Source organism: Colias croceus, chromosome 13 (genome assembly GCF_905220415.1).
Source record: "Colias croceus chromosome 13, ilColCroc2.1".
Lineage (NCBI taxonomy): Eukaryota > Metazoa > Arthropoda > Insecta > Lepidoptera > Pieridae > Colias > Colias croceus.
In genome coordinates, this window is record NC_059549.1 from 260,649 (window position 1) to 278,272 (window position 17,624).

General features: G+C 33.5%; 3 protein-coding genes across 4 annotated transcripts in view; 1 reads left to right on the plus strand and 2 right to left on the minus strand.

Moving 5' to 3' along the window:
- The window catches only part of LOC123696657 (organic cation transporter protein-like), a 36,485-nt gene extending 34,536 nt beyond the window's left edge, over nt 1-1,949 (plus strand). For both annotated transcript variants that reach the window (XM_045642991.1, XM_045642990.1), the window contains exons 11-12: nt 43-662; nt 1,596-1,949. In XM_045642991.1, coding sequence (XP_045498947.1) covers nt 43-234 — 192 coding nt within the window. In that variant the 3' untranslated portion in view covers nt 235-662; nt 1,596-1,949. The remainder of the gene's footprint in view (nt 1-42; nt 663-1,595) is intronic.
- Nucleotides 1,950-3,987: 2,038 nt separating this feature from the next.
- Nucleotides 3,988-8,251, minus strand: LOC123696779 (organic cation transporter protein-like). Its single transcript, XM_045643145.1, has 7 exons — nt 7,907-8,251; nt 7,450-7,687; nt 7,012-7,267; nt 6,562-6,890; nt 6,169-6,463; nt 4,911-5,092; nt 3,988-4,425 (listed from the first exon to the last, which is right to left on the minus strand). Exons 1-7 carry the CDS (start codon nt 8,107-8,109, stop codon nt 4,282-4,284), a joined length of 1,647 nt encoding a protein of 548 aa, XP_045499101.1. The 5' UTR covers nt 8,110-8,251; the 3' UTR covers nt 3,988-4,281.
- Nucleotides 8,252-9,366: 1,115 nt separating this feature from the next.
- LOC123696788 (organic cation transporter protein-like) lies at nt 9,367-13,532 on the minus strand. The gene is made up of 7 exons (XM_045643155.1): nt 13,328-13,532; nt 12,715-12,934; nt 12,246-12,501; nt 11,610-11,929; nt 10,868-11,162; nt 10,143-10,324; nt 9,367-9,701 (listed from the first exon to the last, which is right to left on the minus strand). Exons 1-7 carry the CDS (start codon nt 13,510-13,512, stop codon nt 9,543-9,545), a joined length of 1,617 nt encoding a protein of 538 aa, XP_045499111.1. The 5' UTR covers nt 13,513-13,532; the 3' UTR covers nt 9,367-9,542.
- Between the last annotated feature and the right edge of the window lie 4,092 nt (nt 13,533-17,624).

Consider the following 17,624-nt stretch of genomic DNA (forward strand, 5'->3'; position numbering starts at 1 on the left):
AAAAAAAACAGATATAGTATTCATAATTTAATATGTTTCCAGGAGGGCTACTTCCCCGGGCTGCCCAGTATTCTATTCTCTCTCGCAGCGCTCGGCCCCGCGATACTCGCACTTGCGTTACCTGATACTGCAAAAGCTGCATTACCGGATAAATTGGCTGATGCTGAGAACATTGATGGGAAAGATGCTGATAAAGAAATGGTTGCTAAGGAAACCGTGAAAGAGCGGTTATGATGGAGAAGAAAATAAGGAAATAGTGAAAAAATGTGATACTATGCAGTGTTAAAAGTGAACTATGCAAAAATGTGTGACAACCGGATTGACATTAAAGTGAAATATGTGAAAAGTGAAAATCTAAAAAGTACGATGAAAAGCTACCATATTTCCATGATTTAAACAACCACGCTGTACTGCAAAAGCTGCATTACCGGATAAATTGGCTGATGCTGAGAATATTGATGGGAAAGATGCTGACAAAGAAATGGCAGCATGAAGAAAATCAATAATAAGGAGACTTTGAATGAGAATTTATAATGGAGGTAGTGTTCGAAATACTGGTATTAGAAAAAAGTGGATAGAGCAAGAAAAACGAAATAAGGAAAGACTTTAAAGTATAAATCATTGAGGAAGAAAAAACACTCCAATAGTGCAGATAGTCTTACGTCTGTAAAGCTAGAAAGGTCAAGTCAGCAGAATCACTCGTATTATATCTCAAAATTTAGTGCTCATTTAGTGCTAATTTAGTGCTGATAACAGATATTTGGTGCTGTGATAGGAGGACTAAAAATGAGAACACTGCTAACTTTTCATTAAGCTAGCAGTGTACCATTCGTGACCGCGCTATGATACGGTTGGAGCGAGGGGCACATCTGCTAATAATTTAGTGCTCAATTAGTGCTGCCTGTACAAGCAAACAGATATTTCAAAAAAAAATTATAAGTTTTTAAAAATGTGAACACTGCTAACTTTTCATTAAGCTAGCAGTGTACCATTCGTGACCGCGCTATGATACGGTTGGTGCGAGGACACATCTGCTAATAATTTAGTGCTCAATTAGTGCTGCCTGTACAAGCAAGCAGATTTTTCAAAAAAAAATTTTTTTTTTAGTTTTTTTAGTATACATAACTGCGGACATAACGATACGAGCAATCATAGAGCTGAAAGATCACTTTAGAATCGGTAGTGGTGAAATTGATTAGAGTTACTAATTAGTGCTCAATTAATGCTACCGGTAAACCCAGAAAAATTACAAAAAAAAATCATTCTAGAAAGGTCAAGTCAGCAGAATCACTCGTATTATATCTCAAAATTTAGTGCTCATTTAGTGCTAATTTAGTGCTGATGCAGCACTAATTGAGCACTAAATTATTAGCAGATGTGCCCCTCGCTCCAACCGTATCATAGCGCGGTCACGAATGGTACACTGCTAGCTTAATGAAAAGTTAGCAGTGTTCTCATTTTTAGTCCTCCTATCACAGCACCAAATATCTGTTATCAGCACTAAATTAGCACTAAATGAGCACTAAATTTTGAGATATAATACGAGTGATTCTGCTGACTTGACCTTTCTAGCTTAACAGACGTGATAGTCTTAGTAATGGTAAAATGAGCAAAGAAAATTAACAGTGTGTTAAATGAACGATTTAAAGAGTTAGTTAATTGATAAATGATTGATAATGAAGTTGACTGTGATAGTAATGGCAACTAAGGCAGTAGTTATTAGTGAATTTTTTTGTCAGATAAAATTTATAAAGTAAAAGGAATCGATGGATAAGAGGTGCTTGCCAAGGATAGTTTCCTTAAAGAGCGTTCTAACAATGGCTATAACAAAATCAGACAGAATGACGTGTTTCTAATATTGAATAAATAAATGTTTGAGTTTGAGACTATTGATTAAAAAAAAAATGTTGTGTGGTTTTATGAAACCACGATAAAAGTGAAACTTTTTTTCACACTATAGACATAATCGTATAATTGTATGATAATTATCGTACGTATCGTGCGTCACGCGACATGCGCTACACAGACCAAAAAGTTTGAGACGATGTAATAAAAGTTTCACTTTAATATTTATTAAAGTCTGTGAAATTAGCGATTACTAGCAAAGTGTTATATTATTATCGCCTGTAAATAACTAATGAAATTGACTTTGATTATAACGGAGGTAATATAACAGATTTGAAAACAACTGAGAGATCGCACTAATGCACAAATAATAGGAACTATGGTATTGGTGCTGAAATAACTGCGATAGTGATAGCAACTGACGTCAAAGTTCTTAATCACATAATAATTAAAGAAGCTGATCTGATTAGATTACTATTAAATTATGTCACTGAATAAGATAAATATCATGACAAATATGTTGTTATCTTATCAAAGAAGAGAATAATTGAAAATATTGAAATAACTGTGAAATTGCTTGATGAAAAATACAGAAGAATATTCGATTAGTGAGGAGTAATTTGTAAACAAAGAAAACATTATGGTCTTGAAATTATGTTTCAAATTTTGTAAAAAAATATGGAAACAATCATATTTTTCTTCAAAATTTGGCGGTGCCAAAACTATATTATATTTACCGGTGACAATTTTTATAAATTAATATTTTTTATTATTTAGTTATCTCCTTGGTACAATTGTAGGTTTTCATTTAAAACTGAGAGATCTTGGCTTCAATTCCTGCCGGAAAGATAAAGCTAAGAAAACTAAGTAGGTAGGTACAACTTATCTAAATAGTAAACCGATTCATGAAACAAGTGTAAATCTTCTTCATCTTCCCATTATGGGTAGGGGCATCTTAATTTTTGTATATAATAAATGGCTGTATTATTATAAGTAGATTAAGCTGATAGATTTATCAAAATGTATCATTCTACTACGTTTAGATATTGTAAATATTTTACATGTCTGCATTAATTATTCTTTGGATCTATGCAAAGATTAAAACTTTAAAAAACAGAGTCTAATGATTGTGTTAAAAAATTGAACCCATAAAAAAGTCTGTATAGTGAAATTTCGTTCCTAATTAATTTAAGAATAAAATATCTGTCTCAATATATGTACTTATGTTTTAACCTTTTCACTTGCTTATTTATAATAAAAAAGGATATTAGAGCAAGATAATAAAAGAGATTGAATCTATACATAATATAATAAATCTGTAGAAGGGTCAATTCAGTACATTGAAAATATTGAAAAAAATAATGTTACTGGATCGATACCAAACCCAAATAACTTCATTTCGATGAAACTTGGTATAATTATTATACCTTATTACCCTGCGCATAAAATGTGATACTTTTTTATCCTGGAAAAATACGTTGAAAAATATAAATCTTAATTTTTCCGCGCGGACGAAGTTGCGGGCGGAAGCTAGTAGTGATATGTATTAAAAATTGGAAATCTTGCGTCTATTACGCTCTTGCTCATTAGTATTAAGTTTATTGATAAGACTAATAAATTGTACAGAATAAATATCAATTCGTATGTTTGTATTACTTTTGTAATATTTTCAAAGCAAATAAATCGATCTCATACTGTATCTTGGTTTCATTTAAAATTCCAACCCTTATATGAACTACCTTTACCTTTAGATATTAGAAGTAAACTATAATTATTTCTAAATAATTAAAATTTAAACTTTATTTACGGTTCTGAAAGAGCAAGTTGAACCTTAGCAAATTCCATATAAATCAGAAATTAACATTAATTAGTGGGATACAAAAATGAAACAAAAAATTTAAGTAAATATTTTATTGCAGCTTTCACAAATACAATTTCTTAAATTAAGGCTGTTACACAGCGTTTGTTTAATTTAACACTCAGTTACATTTACAATACATAATTTACATAACGTTACGCCAAAGTGCCAAACAGGCATATCATCAGTGCATTGTAAAATCGGCCTATTATTATTAGTCTTACGGCCGTGCTAATAAAATGTTACCCATTCGCTTTGCAATGGATTAGTTATTGCAATAGCTCGTTTTTATGATTGACGTTTCATGTGATCAAGAGTAGGACACAGCTATGGTAGAAAATGGTAGAAATTTATCCATTGTTTAAGTTTTAATTAGTAAGGCCGTTACTTAATTCCATATTTACTTATATACGTCTATTAGAGTCAAAACCTAACATCCAAAAAAGGAGTAGGTTCTCGATTCATCTTCAAGTTTATTAAATGTTTAAATAATTTACTGCCTTAAGCTATATTATGATTATTATATTATTAGGTATATATATATTTACACTCCTCATAGAGGATACACAAAGAGAGCTTCACTGGCGTCCAATAGCCTCTGCCTCCGCTAATGTGTCCGGCATCTTAGTGCCAACCGTCTCTGGCTGAGTGAGTACTAGCAGTCCAGAGAGGATCGCCATGCCTCCGAACAGCATGGAGGGAATGCCGTGCCAGTAGTCCATCTAAAAAATAATAAAATTATTCGTGTAACAGTTTTATAGAATCAGTGATCTTAGCAGTTTTAAAACAACAACAGCAGTATTAAAAATGTTTAATAAGTTTAGTTCTTTTGAAACTACATTAGGATATATTTTTGGTTCAACTAGAGGAACATGTGCTGTGAGAATTTCGTTCATAGTATTTTACATTGAATTATGATTGATAAATAGGTCCTCTTTATTGGTCATTGGACATTAATTCATAATATTTTTCTCAACCAATTTGTGTAATAAAATGTGTAATTATCAATACCAATTTTACAATAATTCTGGATGATTTTCGACATATTTTTTGTTAAGTCGCATGTAAACAGACCTTCCAAAGAGATTTTCCAATAAAAAATACACAATTCTATCTGCGCAAAGCATCACGAAATAACATTACTTAACAAGAAAGGTCTTACGGAAATGAAATACAACAAGGAAACCTAAGGAAACATAATACTCACAAGTACTGGTGTAAGCGGCGCTGTAATAGACCCGATCCTTCCGATCATAGAGGAGAAAGCAAGCAGACTGTGTCGGAACTCAGTCGGGTACAGTTCAGATGTGTACAGGTACAGAGACGTGAACACAAGGGAGATACCAAACTTGCCAGCCAGGTACACGATAAGACGCAACACGTTTAAGTCTGAAAATTAGTTAAAATGAAACACTTATTTTCTCAGCTTGATTTCTTTTAGAAGCGCGTTTGAATCGTTATAATTCAGACAGAAAGAATTTGGTCTCTAGTTTGTGCTAGTAATGTAACCGATTGTTTATAAAAATTTAGAAGGAAACAAAAAAAAATCTAATCTATGAACATCGTTGGTTGCCTGAATGGGAAAAGTATTTGTAGAGATATTAAAAAATCAATAAACAGCTGTTGATAGGTATCTAATAAGAACATGAAAATATGGTTGCTCAGATAAATATTTATCACTATCACAGTAGTGAATAATAGATTAGGTACCAATTGTGTGATTAAATATTTTCAAATAATTGTATATAGAAAACTTTCTCAAGGGTTTCTAATCAAATAACGATGTTATCGATTAGATTTAGATAAAAAAAATTGGTAATGCCATGGTATTGCTATGGAATTTACAATTATTGGAATTATTTTTCAATGTTAATCATTTCTGTGTATGAATACTAATACATATCTAAATAATTGTAAATAATTTAGATATGCAATACGACCTTGGGGTGATATCTGAAGGAAAACGAATTAAACCTACCAACTCACGTGTATGCAGCATTATCTTATCCATATTATCATAATAACAATATAAATCAATCATAAAAATGATTATATCCGGTATTGATCCTGTATAAACTCCAATTTAATTTGAAAATACATATTTTTATTTTCAAAAAACGTAATTATGTCAAACAAAATACTACAATTCTCAGCAAAGGGTGACAAACTAAATGAAAATACTGTGCAAAACTTGACTGACCGGTTGGCTTGGTTGGTAGTGGCCCTGCCTTCCAAGCAGGAGGTCGTGGGTTCGATTCCCAATCGGGACAAATATTTGTGTGATGAAGATAGATGTTTGCTCTGTATCTGGGTGTTAATTATCTACATAAGTATTTTTGCAAATTATATATGTATGTTTATCAGCCAACTGGTTTCCATTAACACAAGCGAAAGTTTAGTATGGGATCAGATCGTGCCGTGTGTGAAAATAGTCCTGAAATATTTATTTTATTTTTAAAACTTACCACTAGGAATGAATACGAAGGCAATATTGCAAATTGCACTAAAGAAGAATCCACCCGAGAGCGTAGGTTTCCTTCCAATTCTGTCTAATATGAAGACAGCGGTGTAGAAACCAGGGATCTCGATGGCGCAGGTCAGGATGTAGTTCAGGTACATAGTATCGGAGAGGCTAGTAGAGTTGATAGAGAGACCGTAATACACGAATGTCGTGGTGATCCACCAGATGGGCGTGGTGCACACTCGTCGTAGTAAGATGCGAGACTTGAAAATAGTGCTTATGAGGCCTTGTTCATTTGTCTGAAATTGAAATAATCACATTTTAAACAGTAAAAATCCGTGATCTCCAAAAAAAAATTCGCATAACAAGTTTTTCATATAATTTTTATGAAACTTACCTTTTTAGATTCCTCGGTAACTGGAGGCGGTGTCAACAATCCCGCCATTGACTTCTCACTTATCTGTTTCTTATTTACTCTTGCAATTTTTTCCAATATCTGTCTAGCTTCTGTAAACTTTTGTTTCGATAGTAGCCATCTTATGCTCTCGGACAGTATCCAGTAGTAGGAAATGATTAAAAAGCAGGGGATATGAAGTGTCATGATCATGTATCTCCAGGGTTGGATGACCCAGGCGATTCCTCCCATTATCACTTGACCTACTGCAAACATTGAAGTAGATGTGGCACTTGCAAGCACTCTGTACTTTGGTCCCACGAGCTCAGCAGCTGAAATTATGTACACAGTGTAATCCTTGAATACCATTGTTTTCTATATTGTAGACAGGAGATACGAATATTTATGTATCTATAAACGAAATATTGGAAACAATTAATAACTAATACTCACCGAAAACGTACGCAGAACTGAAAGTTCCCGCACCCAGTGTAGTCTGCAAGATTTGCAAAGCTATATACATGTTGTAGTTAACAGAGAAGGCTCTGATGAGACCTATGAGAGCCAGGTTGAAGACGCTGATCACAAGCGCGACCCTTCGACCGAATCTATCGGAGATGTAGCCAGTGATGGGCAGAACTAGAAGCGTTCCTACGCTGTTGAGTGTTCCGGAGAGTACTCTCAGCCATTCTTGACATCCAAGGTCAAACTGAAATTAAACAGAAGAAATTTAAAGTAACAGGGAGAGTTTTAATAAATAATCATAAAACAGAAGTAAGGAAAGAAATTCTGTACAAGTACATACATTATTTACTTTCTAATAAATGAAGTCATAATTTACGAACAAGAAATACTAACAAACTAACTTTTAAAAGCTATGAAAACACTTACATCATAAACAACAGAGTTATCTCTAGCATACACAAAATCATTGCAGTCCACAGTCACGGACTGATCAAACAGCGTCGCAGGGCAGTAATTCAAGCTACCATTAACCATGTTATTACGTGGTCTGAAGCGAGAGCAGCTGGCTAAGCCCGTGCTAGTTTCTGGGATAGCATTCGTGATCCAATCGGGTTCAAATGTGTCGACCAGTTTGGTGTCTTCTCCACATTCGTCCACGCGACATCTATAAAAAGAGCATTAGAAATTAAACTAGTCTTAGATAAGTTTTCTATGTAGGATATAAATTGAAATAAACAATGCTTAAAAGACAGTTTTATAATTAAATTGATCAGATATTAATTTTGACTATATATTAAGGATTATTAAAAGTTACACGCATCACAAGAACTTAAACATTTGAAATAACTGACGATGCAAAAAAAAGAATATACAAATTCAATACCTGTGAGGAATAGCTGCAGCTGAGAAGATATATTCACTCATGAACGCTGACATGATGATGGGAATTGCAACAAGAAGCATGTAGCGTAATTGGAACGGTCCAAACTGTCCCAACTCGTTAACCAAGACATCATCAAGATCGACTCTCTCTGGTAAACTCCCATCATTGAATTCACTTTCCTTGGTTTCTGGAGAAGCTCCCATTTTTACTAGGGACTTGAAACACCTCTCCCCACTATGTGTTACGAGCAAGTAATTCGTTCGCGTAATTAATAAATTATTATCATCTTATTATCATTGTTAAAATAAGGCTTAGAATTATCAAGTATCGTAGGGCTGATATTGAGTGCAATAAACATATTTTTCTTTGTTATTTTAAAATAAAATTGAGAATTTTAAAGATTTTTCGTATAATATCCGCCTATATTGTATAAGTATAGTTAGAGGAAAAAAAATAATGTTTAAGATAAAATACAATGAATGTATCGTTACTGTTTGGAGTATTATGTCATGAATAAAAGGTGTAAAGCATAGGAACGTGGACTTTAAGATTCATTCATTGGTACATAATAAAATTAAGTTAAATCTTATTTTATTGTTATAATTACGTTTTTATAGAGGTATATTTTTTGTTCAGCCCTATATTTTAATACACTGAGTTAATAATATAATTTAATCTCTTAGGTCCAATTAGGTTTACTTATTACTAGCGGTCCGCCCCGGCTTCGCCCGTGGTCGCAATAAAAGGTAGCCTATGTTCTTCCTCAGGGTATAAAGATTGTCTGTGCCAAATTTCATCAAAATCGGTCCAGTAGTTTATGCGTGAAAACCATACATACCTACATACATAGATACAAACCTTTCCTCTTTATAATATTAGTATAGAAGTATAGATTACCATATCACAAGATCATAGTAACATTTTCAGAAAATAATCAATAGAACTCTGATTTTTACTTTAATGTGGCTGAATTTATGATTTAAGTAGTTATGGAGGAGTCATGTTATTTCATCATGTTGAGTGACTCATATTTTACAAGTAGATACACGGCAGAATAAATTTTTGATGGTTCTCAATTTTCAAGGCATGTTGTACAATATATAGTTAAAATAAATAACACAGAACCCACATAAATTAAAATAATTATGCCACATTACGCTAATGCTGCTCTGCGTCATTGTCCATAATATTTTGTGAAAGATAACGTTTGTCTATTAATATGTATCTATTATTTGTTATTGATTAATTTTTATTATATAAAATAGGAATTCGATTATAGATAATAATATTAATCTTATCTTTTAAAATAGTTTTTAATTGCTCTTTGAGCTTCTTACTGCTTATTTTGATTTATCAGATTCTCTAGATTTTGTAATCATTTCTCGCAGTATTGGGTTGATTTTAAGGAAATTGTTCAAATAATTACTTTTTATAATAATTTTTGTAAAGACAAAAAAAAATTAAAATCTTTCGTTTTAATTTATTTTTGCGATTCTTCGTCATATCGAATTGATACATTTTACATATTTTGAATTTTCACATGTTTAAATAAATATAAATTGAGATCTTTAGATAAATATCCTTATTATCATTAATATAAAAAATTATAGAGAGAACTTTTAACTACGTAATTAAATCAGCTAGAAGCGTCTACATGCTTCCCAAGAGCTTCTGCTTCTTCTAAAGTATCAGGTAACTTGGTGCCGAGGGTCTCCGGCTGCGTGAGTACCAGGATACCAGAGAGGAGGCCCATGGTCGCGAACATGGTTGATGGAATACCGTTCCAGTAGTCAGCCTGGGTAATAAGAACGTGGAATAAGCCAAGTGCAATAATTTATTTTGTAATCGACAGCTCAGGAACACTCTAGCTTGCCATTCCTAGGAAATGTGTAGATATAAAATAATTTATTTCACACATTTCCGTACGATTTTAGGAATTATATACATTTCCTAGGAATTGTATACAATGACGGATTACATAAATTTCCGGTAACATATATATATAGTTTTTCAAATTCCAAATTCTATACCTATCTTCTGTGCAATTCATACAGAAATTCGTTGTTCTGTGATCAACTATTAGTAGGTCAACAAAATTTATAGAATTTCCTAGAAAAAATCGATAAGAGAAGCAAAATCAAAATCTTAAAATAACAATATTTCATCACAAAAGCCTCTATTATGTGCTAGTATCTGATGCTAATAAAAAATAAAAAATGTAAATGTGAAAACTCACAAGCACAGGCGTCAACGGGGCAGTAATAGACCCAATCCTGCCAATCATAGAGGAGAAGCCCAGCAAACTGTGGCGGAACTCTGTCGGGTACAGCTCAGAGGTGAACAGATACAGGGAGGTAAACACCACAGAGATGAAGAACTTGCCAGCAAGGAACACGATCAGGCGGACCACGGTGAGTGCTGGAAGTTCGATAAACGATTGGCAAATTGTTGAAAGGATATTAAGATTTTGATATTTAGTTTTATAGCATTCAAATTCTATATAATTGCGAAAATTTAAAAAAAAATAGAATATTCGATTTGATTCTGCACCCACTACCTATGCAGGGGTAAACTTTTTACAAAGCACTAAGTAAAGTTAATAATGTAGTTAAAAAACAAGACTTCTTAAGACGTAGTAAGAGTAAAGTCTATAAAGAAAATTGAACTCGTATTTGCCAGCGAATAGATACACAATTGTTAAATATTTAAAAATAATGTTATCACAATAATCCTGCGCATGACAGTTTCGATTTTTACACGCAGTGATTATTTGCTCAATTTTATCATCAGGAGTAATAAAATATAATTTAAATTATGAAACACAACCTTGAAATTTCATCCTTATCATCATCGTTAAGCTTTGCATGTATAAATTGAGATCAAAGAATTTATGAGTTCTTTTAGTAAATGCACAATTTTTGTAACATCATTTATCTTAAACTCTTTATATACATAAATTACCTGTCGGAATGAAAACGAAGGCAAGATTACATAAAGCGCAGAATATGAATCCAACGCTCAGAGTTGGTTTTCTTCCAGCCTTGTTCAGAATAAACGCAGCGGTATAGTATCCAGGTATTTCGATTGCAGCAGTAAGGATAAAGTTGAGATGCATCGTATCAGAAAGACTCGTGGAGTTGATGGACAGACCATAGTACACAAAGGTGGTTGTGATCCACCAAATGGGAGTCGTACAAACACGCCTTAGGAGCACTCGGGATCGGAATATCGTCTTTATTAGGCTGCGTTGCTCTGTCTGTAATATACAGATTATGTTAAATTAGATATTTTTAGATGTGCTTTAGTAAGAAAGGATAAACTACAAATAAATATAGCTTTATCTTCATTTATTTAAAGATATGTCTCTATATTTATATATCTTTAAATAAATGAAGATATTTATTTATTTACTAGCGGTCCGCCCCGGCTTCGCCCGTGGTACATATTTACGTTTTCTCTACATAAGACCTCGTACTTCAAGGAATATAATAAAAAAAGAATTATCGAAATCGGTTCAGCCGTTCTCAAGTTATGCGCTTACCAACACATTTTGGGATTCATTTTTATATATAAGAAGATAGATATAAAATAAAGATAGTATAGTATAGGGATTTTATTGCACATTTACGTAGAACGCTTTTTATCATTTATTTCAGTCTATTTTATCAACCTCCAAGTACTCACAAACTTTAACAAAACTAACCTTTGGTTCTTCCCTTTGTGGATTCATCAGAGCCAGCATGGACTTTTCACTAACTTGTTTCTTATTCACCCTCGCTACGTTTTCCAGATTTTGCTTAGCTTCTTCAAATCTGTTTTGAGATAGGAGCCACCTCACGCTCTCTGAGAGGATCCAGTAGTAGGAGATGAGGAGGAACACAGGCACGTGTAACGCTATGATCATTTGTCTCCACGGCTGGACGGCCCAGGCCACTCCACCGAGGATGACTTGGCCGACGGCGAACATTGAGGAGCACGTCGCACTGGCCACCACACGCCATTTCGGTCCCACAAGTTCTGCAGCTGAAAAATAAAATTACGATTTTAAAATGATAGAGCTCTCTATTATTGAAATTTAATGATACTAATGAATACAGAAATCGCAGTTTAGAAATACATCTAGATTCTAGATGTAGTCTAAATTATTGTATTAAACAAAGTCAGTTTTCGTCGTCATATGAATGCTTAGATCTTTATAACTACGTAAAAGATTTTGATGTTTTTTTTTTAAAGATAGAGTGATGGTTCAAAAGGAAGTTTTTAGTATAATTGATTTGTTCTAAAAGCAACACGGGTGAAACTGCTTGCAGAAAGCTAGTAAGATGTAAAATAAATTTACCGAAAATATAAGCCGAGCTGAATATACCAGCGCCCAAAGTGGTTTGAAGGATCTGCAGCACCAAATACATAACGTAGTTAACAGAGAAGGCTCTGATGAGACCGATTAGAGCAGTGTTGAAGAGACTGATGGCCAGAGCCACCCGGCGACCGAAGCGATCCGAGATGTAGCCAGTTATAGGTAGTACTAGCAATGTGCCGACACTGTTGAGTGTGCCCGCTAGAGCTCGCAACCATTCTTGACAACCAAGGTTAAACTAGAAAAATATTAAATTGATATAACTTAAAAAAAAATTACATAACATTTGTAAGACAAAATTATGGTAAAAATTTAATAGTAAATCGTATCGAATGCTGAATAAGCAATGAAAAAGATGAAACAATATTTACTATCAGGTACTAGTAAATTTGTACTTCCTACCTACTACTGTATAGAAATTGGCATTGCAAAACAAATAATTGATACTCACATCATAAACAACAGAATTATCTCTCGCATATACAAATTCTTCGCAGTCTAGTGTTTGTGATTGGTTGAACAGATTTGCAGGACAGTAGTTCAGACTACCAGTGCCCATATTGCTTGATGCATACCGTTCGCAGCTGCTCCCATCGGGGATAGCATTGAAAATCCAGCTCGGTTCAAGGAGATCGCTCTTAGAAGTTTCTCCGCATTCCGGGATACGGCATCTTTAAGCAGTTTAAGTTAACCATAGTGAAGTCCCGTGTCCCCTAGTGGGGTAAGGGGCAGATGCATTATGTATACATCTGTTTCACTGATCAATTTTCTTTAAGGACCAGCCTTCTGTGCCAGACCGAGACATTTTTTTTTCTTCATCTCCACCGGGAATCGAACCCAGGACCCCTCGGTTCTAGTTCTACGCTTACGCGTCAACCACTTTACCGAGGAGGCGGTCAATTTAACTATACTTAGTTATTATTAGTATTATTTGAAAGCTTTTTCCTAAAATCTTAAAAGGTAGATAGGTCATAATGACATCAAAATTTAATATATTTATACTCGTAACTTGTAACTTGATGTCAAATAAATGTACTCCCTTGCACAATGCCCAATCAACTTACCGATGTGGAACAGCAGCAGCCGAGAAGATATATTCGCTGAAGAACGCAGAGGACGCTATTGCCAAGCTGACGAGGCACATATTCCGTAGCTGGTACCATCCGAACTGGCCAAGCTCGTTCACCAGGATATAGTCCAGGTCTATCACAGGCGCATTGGCCTTAGACTCTCGTTTAGACTCCGACATTTCTAACCACTCTGCTTCAACCAAAGCAAGTCGATCACCGACTGTAAAGAGATTGCCGTAATATCTGTTAATTCTTTTATTGTTCTATGACCGCCCCAATTGTATTTGATAAAATTTATGACCGATATCTGGATGATAATATGCCCAAATAACATATTATTGGTGTGATAAACCATGAGAGAATTGACGCAACGTGCTGACTGTTTCGATAATTGAATTGAGGAAATTCATACAAAATAACTCAGATTAACATATCTATTAAATAGGCCAGTGGAAATTAACATTAAATTCGCAAAGCACGATGTAGTTCTGAATTTTTGGTATGTCGTTTGGATCAGTTAGGGTGATGTAAATCCCAATTTGCAACTTCGAAAAAGTTGTGCTCGCTGCGCACCACGTGATAAACTGCGAAAATTTTGGACTTTTTTCACTTTTTGCTCTAAAAGTCATAAACTATGCGTTTCCGACAAGTATCATTCACTACATAAATTAAGGTTATTAAATTTGCAACATTTTAAGCCTAATTACAGCTCTCTAAACCTTATAACGACTAAACTGTGGCCATTCGAAGATGGTTCATTTTTCCCGAAATATTAAAATTTTTAGTTTTGCTCCCGTTTGAAGCAAAATATTGGCAAAAACCGCTCGTTCTATGAGAAGGTCGTATAATAAAGTTGTAGTGCATTTAATTTTCTTTCATTAGAGCATAGAACAAAGTCTGTGAGACAAATAGTTCACTCACAATATCTGAAAAACAAAAAGAAGGTAGAAATAGATTTTTAAAGAATTGAAACTGTGGGCATATCTATACATATAATAAATCTGTAGAAGGGTCAATTCTGTACATTGAAAATATTGAAAAAATAAATAGCAGGGGGTGTTACTGGATCGATACCAAACCCAAATATGTGATTAAAAAAATTTTTGTCTGTCTGTCTGTCTGTCTGTCTGTCTGTCTGTCTGTATGTGAAGGCATCACGTGAAAACTAGCGGTTCGATTTCGATGAAACTTGGTATAATTATACCTTATTATCCTGGGCGTAAAATAGGATACTTTTTATCCTGGAAAAATACGTAGAAAAAAATTAATCTTAATTTTTCAGTTTTATCCATGGACGTTGTTCCGTAGAACCGCGAACACACGTTGCGTATTATTATAGGCCTAGCCGTATTTGGGAATTGGGTCCAATAGATATTTATAAGATTTTATTGTCAGAGGTACCTACTCAAAATGGAGAAATAAACCATCCACGCGAAGACCGACATCCGCGCGGACGGAGTCGCGGGCGGAAGCTAGTAACATCATAAAAGGATAATACTTTTTCATTTGCAGGATTACAAAATTTAAAAATTATTACAAATTTTAAAAAAGAACAAAATTACAAAATTTGGGAAAGTAGGAAAAAAAATTATACGCAAATAATAAACGACGAAAATTTTGGACTTTTTTCACTTTTTGCTCTAAAAGTCAAGGCTTAAAATGTTGCAAATTTAATAACCTTAATTTATGTAGTGAATGATACTTGTCGGAAACGCATAGTTTATGACTTTTAGAGCAAAAAGTGAAAAAAGTCCAAAATTTTCGCAGTTTATCACGTGGTGCGCAGCGAGCACAACTTTTTCGAAGTTGCAAATTGGGATTTACATCACCCTAACTGATCCAAACAACATACCAAAAATTCAGAACGATTCTACTGGCCTAAAAAACTTGTAAATGCTGAATTTATTTTTTAAAATAACTACTGGATAATAAATCAATGCCTTCCGTTTAATTGTAAATCTCTACTGCCTTAATATATAATTTATTATTATAATGTGCGAAAGTAACTCTATCTGTCTGTCTCTTCTTCATGCCACAAACACCGAACTGTTTTGGAGGAAATTAAGTACAAAGATAGTTTAAAAGCTGATAAGGAAATATCATACTTAGTTTTAATCCTAAAAATCGCATGGGTATTGGAAATCTGCGGATTGACTACGCAGAAGCAGCACAGGACTGTGCTAGTACTAAAATAACGAATAGTTATCTATAATTTCTCAAATTGAATTTAATTTAAACTGAAAATTTAATTCGAACTGAAGATACTTCTTTAGTCTATCACTGTCACTAGTGTAATTAATAAAAAAACAACTATAGTTTAATTACTTACCAATGAATCTAAGTCTAGTCTAGTTCGTGTCTAGCTGTTAAATAATCATTGTATCATTTTGTGTCAAATCATTTCCAATATTTGTTATAGTATTAAGTTATCTTCTATGTGCGACGTTAGTTTTGTAGAAAACACTCTATTACTATTTACATAAGAAATTCCTTACCTACTCCCTGAAGTAGTTCGGAAATTTTCTAGTAAGGGTCCTTTCATTGTATTTATTCAGTTCGTTATACCTATTGCCCTGTATTTCAACTGAGAAAAAAAAGACTCCTGGCTTGCTAAGATTTTTAAACTTTTCTATATCGAAAAAGCAGACGTCATAACTCTACGACGAGTTAATTATGATAAAAAATCCGTGCATATTATTTTGTGCATATTTTCCTTCATTCTCTAGCAATCTCATGTGTCTGTAAACGGAGAAGCTTGGTACGCAAAATCATATTAATATGAACCAATTTTAACAAAACAAAATGAGTCTAAAGAGAATACGAAATCTGGATAATGGAACAGTTATTATAAAATGGGTTTTCCTTCATCTTATATCGTAACATATCGTATAATGACTTGGATCAAAATATAAAGTTAAATTTTTGTTAAAGACTAGCTGTGCCGCACAGTATCACCCGCTTGGCTCCGTTCCTGTTGGTCTTAGCCTGATGATATAATATAGCCTATAGCCTTCTTCGATTAATGGGCTATCTAACGCCGAAATAATTTTTCGAATCGGACCAGTAGGTCCCGAGATTAGCGCGTTCAAACAAACAAACAAACAAACTCTTCATCTTTATAATATTATTACCTATTACCTATAGTATATTCGTAGATTAGCTTAAACCGCTATCACACAAAGTGATGCTATTTAAAAATTTATATTTATAAAAACATGTCAGCATTATGTAGCGTTTACTTAGTTATAAAATTTTATTGTTTTATTTCGCCCAAATAATTAATCATGAAATACCTTTTATCTACATACTAGCTGCTCCGCGCGGTTTCACCCCCGTGGCTGCACTCCTGTTGGTCGTAGCGTGATGATATATAGTGCCTTCCTTGATAAATGAGCTATCTAACACCGACATAATTTTTTAAATCGGACCAGTAGTTCCTGAGATTAGCGCGTTCAAACAAACAAACATAGGTACAAAAAACTAACAAACTCTTCAGCTTTATAATATTAGTATTAGCACAGGTATTAGCATAGATGATTCTTCGAAGACTGATGTTTATGGCAGATAAAGATGAACGGTGAGAAATTGGTAAAAAATATCAAATCTATTCTTATCTCACTACAATTTATCACTGAAGACAGAGCTTAATAACCTGAAAATTCTAATTATTCCGAAAATAACACGCAATAAACTTTTTATTTATTAACTATTTAGTTAAGACGCGAATATTTCTGTAAGGATTTACAACAGAGTTTCATAAACCGTTAAGCAGGACAATAAAAATGATACCTTATCTTGTACATACTTGTGATTATAACAAGGTGTTAATTGCACTTGAAGATCCCCTCGCTACTGTCGGTAATATAAGTGTAGTCACGGACAAAACACTTAATATGATGAATGTAATTGTGACCTTTTAAGTTGATGTTAATGTATTTACGAGTGCAATTTGTTTATGTTAATAATCCTCTTCTGACCGAATTTGTTTGATAGTAAAATATAAGAGCACTTTATCTGAACAATTTAAGACATAAATATGTTTCTTGTTAATATTTTTGTTTTAACTAGTCTTCCTTAATAAGTACTTTGGAATCCTCATAATATTATTTATGTAGATTCAGATAGCAGCAGTGTACAGAAAAATTTACATGAAAACACCGAGGCGAAAATTTGCTCTGATAAAAGTAGATGGTTGTGTAAAATCCTGTTTTTATATTATGTTACTGAAAATTTATATTTTTCTAAGTTTTTCTTTTATCTGTGCTATAAGTCGATGCTTCATACCATAATT

Bases quoted from the DNA above. Each gene is read 5' to 3' on its own strand.
- LOC123696779 (XM_045643145.1), bottom strand. From the start codon at position 8,109: ATGGGAGCTTCTCCAGAAACCAAGGAAAGTGAATTCAATGATGGGAGT. The intron at 7,268-7,449 runs GTAAGTGTTTTC...GTTTAATTTCAG, and splicing joins ATAACTCTGTTGTTTATGAT to TTTGACCTTGGATGTCAAGA. The intron at 5,093-6,168 runs GTAAGTTTTAAA...ACTAATTTTCAG, and splicing joins CTTCGTATTCATTCCTAGTG to ACTTAAACGTGTTGCGTCTT.
- LOC123696788 (XM_045643155.1), bottom strand. From the start codon at position 13,512: ATGTCGGAGTCTAAACGAGAGTCTAAGGCCAATGCGCCTGTGATAGAC. The intron at 12,502-12,714 runs GTGAGTATCAAT...ATATTTTTCTAG, and splicing joins ATAATTCTGTTGTTTATGAT to TTTAACCTTGGTTGTCAAGA. The intron at 10,325-10,867 runs GTAATTTATGTA...TCGAACTTCCAG, and splicing joins CTTCGTTTTCATTCCGACAG to CACTCACCGTGGTCCGCCTG.